This window comes from Mus caroli, chromosome 18 (assembly GCF_900094665.2).
Source record: "Mus caroli chromosome 18, CAROLI_EIJ_v1.1, whole genome shotgun sequence".
In the NCBI taxonomy this organism is placed as follows: domain Eukaryota; kingdom Metazoa; phylum Chordata; class Mammalia; order Rodentia; family Muridae; genus Mus; species Mus caroli.
Window position 1 is genome coordinate 85,507,744 of NC_034587.1, and position 5,789 is coordinate 85,513,532.

The following is a 5,789-nucleotide window of genomic DNA, read 5'->3' on the forward strand; positions in this document are numbered from 1 at the left end:
AGAAACCCTGACTAAGACAGTGACTATAACCCCAGCTCAGAAAAGGCTGCGACAGAAGGATCCATGAGTTGCTCCATGTTTAGTGAGAGATTCTGTCTCAACTAAATAAAGAAGTGCTAGAAGAAAAAAAAAAACAATACTGATCAAGATTATGAAACTCTAGTTATCATGAGATAGCAGATACTATGAATTTAAACAATATTGTATTAGGTAAACACAAAAACCAGCTTCATACCAATTGATACACTAGCAAAATAATCTATGAATTTAATATCCAGATAAGCCAAATGTGTTAATATAAACTGTAATCTATATCAAACATCAAAGAAGATAAAAGAATGTATTCATTTAAAAGCCATATGTACAAAACATAATAACTCCATAAGTTTTTAAACATGTGGCTTTATCACTAATAAGAAACCAGGGGCCTGGTTTGAACCTTGGAACTTTATATAGCTACTACCTCATCACTAAAAATTTCTTAATAATGTGCTCCTAAGCTTTCTTTATCCAATTTTTATTAATTCTTAGAAAATTCCATATATTGCATTTTAATTATATTTATTCCCCTCCTCCAACACTTCCCAGGTTCATCTTGCTTCCATAAACACCAAACTTTGTGACCTCGTTTATTTTTCTGTCTATTATTTTTTAGTTTGTTCTGCTCTTATACTCTTGGTTGTGTGGCTTTCACAGGACTTCATCATAACCAGAGACCACACCCTTAAAGAAAATAAACTCCCCAAAAGATGAATTTTCTTCTCTACTGTCAGCCCACCTGACATAATAGAAGAGTAGGTAGTTACTCACCATTCTGTTCCCGCTGCACCCCAGCTGCCAGTAGGTCAGGCTCCCCTAGGCTGATGTCATTCAGCCTTGTCCCCAGGCATTCCATGCAAAGGTGCTTGCACCACTCCTCAGCCTCCAGCTCTGCAAATGAGCACACTGTTAGGATAGGGGAAATATACTAGGTGAATGCTTCTTGAACTTTGCTCCATGAAGCTGGTAAGGACTGGACAAAGAGCTATATTGAAGCACGAACATTTCTCACAGTTGTTTTTCATTATTTTGCTTTCATTTTGTGTGTGTGTGTGTGTGTGTGTGCCCTGAAAGAAACTAGAAGAAGACATCAAATTCCCTGGTGCTGGAGTCATAGCCAGTTGTAGGGTGCCTAATGTGCATGCTAAGAACTGAACTAAAGTCTTCTGCAAAAGCAGCATATACTCTTAACCATTGAGTGAGCCATCTCTCTGGCCTCTAAGTAACATTTCACAATACATTCCAGGTAGTTTTAAGTATTAACCATAGTGCTACTTATTCTGAACTATTTTACAATGAGTTTTTTTTAACATAAAATTCTTAAAATAGTAATTTAAATATATGGAAGCATAGTTGTAAATGATTGGGAAAAAAACCTATATGAAGCATATGATTGTTTGCCTGATTCTGTTTCTGAAATGTGTGGCATGAAGATCAAATACCAAACTCAATGGAACATGAATCTGCCATAGAATGAGACTGATTTTTATGTGTATTTGTATTCCTTTACTAAAAAAGAGTGGGAAGGTGTCATGATCTTTTCATAATTTCTATGTAAAATATGTTCTATGGGCTCATATGTTTGAACACTTAGTTTCTAAGTGGTAGAACTTCGGGGAGGTTATGCAACCTTTTGGGATTAAGTCACCTTGTCACAGAGTCAACTAAGACTATCTTCATATCAAATATTTATACTATGATTTATAACAGTCGCAAAATTACAGTTATCAAGTAACAAAAAATAATTTTATGATTAGGGATCATAACACAAGAAATTGTACTAAGGGGTCAAAGTATCAGGGAGGTTGAGAGCCACTGCTTTAGAATATGTGATCCTGTTAGAGGAGGTAGATTGGAGACAGGGCTTGGGAATTTAAATGGTCTTGCTTTCACTCAGCCAGAGGCCTCTACTGTTTAGTTAGCATCTTATTACAAACATCTACTCAGCATTCTCACCACTGAAGGCCAAGATTGATACCATGACCTTAAAACTGTGATAGATTGATAGATATCTTCTGAATCATAAGCAAAAATAAGTCACTCTTCCATTTCAGTCAGGTTTTCTGTCAGAATAATAATAAAAGTGACTATTACATACCTACAAAGTATCTTTCCAATCACTTAACTACTGAGTATAACATTATTCTTGTTTGTATTAGTTCATGACTTCTTTGTGTTCACAAGACACTCTTTATTCATTGGTAGAAATACTAGTTTATCCCACATATCCAAAATCCTTGGGCTTTCATTTGCATGAGCTACTAGAGTTCTAATATGAGGTCATTATAGAAGAGGGTTCAGGGTGATGACTGTATAGGAATCAAGTAGCTAAGCTACTTTGCACATTTTTGGAAAAAACATTAAACATAATATTTGGAAGCAGTCTCAAATATTACAATAGAAAAAAATGGACCAAAACTTTTGCATTGGTGCATGCCCAGAGAAGTTTCTGACTTTTCAATGCAGCATAAATCTGTACTGGAACTATGTAATGTAGATTTCCATCAAATCTCTTGCTCTTTGTGGATGACACTTCAACCTTTGCCTTGACATTTTAAACTCCTCATAAAAAGTTATCTGTGGCAGGTTTTCTTGACTGCAGAAATTTAAATATTAACTTTTTTCAGTGGCCAACTCCAGAAAAGTCATGTGATACTTGCCTCCTGAGTTTGGTTACACAGTCCTAACATCAAAAATAGGCTTTATCAAGGTGACATAAAGACAGATTTGATGCTTCTGTTGAGCTTTATGTTAACCACAATATTCACTAGGAACAGAAAGCAGAAAGATCCTCTATGTTACCCCATAATGAAAAACAATGGCCCTGATATTCTAATAATGAAAGGCGATATATCTACCTCTGGTACTGTTGTGACACTTCAGTGTTTATGACTTTATTTTGCATGTGTCTTATTAGAGTTAGATTCCTGTTGATCTCTGAATGTGGGTATGTTAGTCATTTAAAGAATATTCACGAGAAACTGGTAATCTCCTTTCTTCAAGGCCAAAGACAACAAAATAATAGTAACTCTAAAAAATTGTATGGACATTTTTAATGTCCTTTTTATGACCGCTGTAATGTGCTGATGATCTTTGAGCCATTACCTGAAACTTGCTGTTACCTTGAATTCCAGAAGCAAGGAAGCTTGTAAGCAGATCAATTCTTTATGAAACTGCTTTTTTTTTAAAGTAAGATCACCTACCACATAATAGGAATAACTGTCCCAACAACGGGAACAACTGCCCAATAATGAAAACAGCTATCCTATAATGGTCCCATAATGCAAACAAATATCTATAATTTGAACAGAGACTGCTATACTACGCAATAGTAATCATTTCAGGATGAAAAAATGGGTTGTTCCTTTAAATGATTCTTATACCCCCCCTTACAGAAACAAACAAACAAACAAACAAAACAAAGTAACATGTCACAGTCAGACCAAGCCAGTACTTATGTATGGCCCTGCTTCAGTTCTTCCCTATTTAATCCAAAGTTTATACCAATTTCCCTCAAATAGAGATAGATTATTGTTCTGTCTTCCTATAAGATCATACTAAGACTTAAATTCCTTTCCTGTCTTTCCCATTGCTGTTTTCCTATGCTTTCTAGGAGTCAGTTGCAGTATATGACATATTAGTATTTCTTTTTCCTCAAAATTGAGCTTCTGGTTTGGGGCTCTGGTAACCCATTCAAATGGGTTTAGAGTTGTGATGTGAAATGCAAATTATACTACTCAACCTAAAACTCCCTCCTCTTTCCAGCAAGTGCCCTTCCTACATTCAAGTCTTCAAATGAGTGTAATCCACTCAGTTTAAAGTAGTTCCTATATATACATGAATGGGAGGTTATTTCCTAGAACATGGGCATCTTTTGTGGTTGCAAAACGGACCAAAGTAATGCCCCTTCTTCTAGCCAGCATTATGAATAATGAAGCTATGTTTTTAAATTTGTGCTTATGTAAGTTTGTGTGTTGAAATATTTTATGTATATTAGTTTAATTTGTTATTTTATTTAATTAGAATTTTTCTGTGACTTCTATGCTTCATAAGAAACCATGACCTTGTATGAGTTAGAAATGTACTTTAAAACTAGGCTATACTTTATTTCTCTATCTCTCTGTCTCTCAGTCTCTCTCTCTCCTCTCTGTATACATATTTCTCTTTTTTAATGAAGCTGACTTTTATTACAAATGGAATTGTATAGACCATTTGTCATTTGTTTTACATGCCAAACTTCTTAGTCTACACAGAATGTGCCAATAAATAAATTCCTTTGTGTATGAAGAGGCATTAACTATTTCACAAAGTTTTCCCTATTTTTCTCTGCATGAAAGGAGTGTTTTTTCATTAAGTACCTTTAACCCATTAGCTTGAGATTGGACCAACTCTGAACTCTACACTAGAAATTTAAATATTTCATGATAGATCAAGATAAGAAATTTTCTGATTTTCAAAAGGAAAATTGAACAGTGTATGGGAATAGCAAGACAAAGGAGAAGAGTGAATGATGTGAGAAAGTTTTCCCCTTTGTGCAGGGATGTGATGGGCAAAACAAAAAAGGTAGACAAATATGTTTATTCATATCTGGGCATCTATTTATTTAGCTTCCTCTATACTGATATCTAAGCCATTGAGACTGCATCCCTTTTAGTAAAGAAAAATGTCTTTAAATGGAATGTCCTAATAAAGGACTTTTGAGTAAATGAATACATTCAAGCTTTACTGCTTTCATTATATCTGAGCTTAAGATGATCACATTAAAGTTAAATGTGATATACTTTAAAATAAGAATTCCATCAAATTTATAGAACTATCTCTATAACATAAAACTCTCACTGCAGAATTTAAAAGCATGGTAGTGGTCATATGCTATTTTAGCATATGACCCAGACAAGAGTAATTTTATGTGGCAATCCTAAATCATTATGACCATCCCTCGTTGTATTTAGCTTGTAGGACAGTCTCAGGAGAAAACAGGTAAAGTACTCTTGTTGTATTCTTCACATCCCACAATTTTAATTCTATCATCTTTTTCAGAGTTGTCTATGATCAGGTGATTAAGGTTGTCTTCATATTTATTGAAGTATTAAATATGTGCTTTGCTGTAAACTGAAGAAAATATTTCTCTGCAATTTAGCAAATATAGAGCTTTCTCTCATTTTTATGTAAAATATAGAAAGCAGTAGACATTTTGGCTAATGTCCCATTCTGGCAAAAAACATGCATACTTAATTCATAAATACTACTTCAGCAAAAGACAAGTGGCTGCATCTCTGTTTAGCACATTCAAAATATCATTTTACTTCAGTGTCAGATTTAAAAACCTGATATGCTCAGAGATGGGGCGAAAAAGTTGGGGCACCTTTATTTTCTCCTTTTGTGATATTTTCCATGAAACTAACACCCTTATTTTTTCTTTAAAATTTGGCTTAAATACACCCTTTGTTCAGATCCCTAGATCCAATTAGGATGTCATATTGCCTATGCCACTGACATATTTTCTGCCTTTCCCAACAATAAAAGTTAAATATATAGGTTTCTATGAAATTCACTTGATTTAGTGTATTGAAAGCATACTATAGCCCAGCCGGAGGACACAGACCTGCCCTGCAGAGAGCGCCATCTTGGCTCCGGGACTCCCCGAACTTAGTCTACAGGTTAGAGTGAGGACCACAGAGGCAGACAGCTTCTGGGACAGGCGGGAGCCACAGAGCCGCTGAGGCAGCACCCTTTTGGGGCCGCAGACA

The 5,789-nt window shown here is 35.1% G+C and overlaps 1 protein-coding gene across 2 annotated transcripts in view; it reads right to left on the reverse strand.

Annotated features, from left to right (window-relative positions):
• Positions 1–5,789, reverse strand: part of Dok6 (docking protein 6) — a 430,374-nt gene that overhangs the window by 177,057 nt on the left and 247,528 nt on the right. For both annotated transcript variants that reach the window (XR_003835467.1, XM_021150966.2), the window contains exon 4: positions 811–930. Coding sequence is in view for 1 of the 2 variants with exons in the window: in XM_021150966.2 (XP_021006625.1) it covers positions 811–930 (120 nt within the window). In the remaining variant the exon portion in view is untranslated. The remainder of the gene's footprint in view (positions 1–810; positions 931–5,789) is intronic.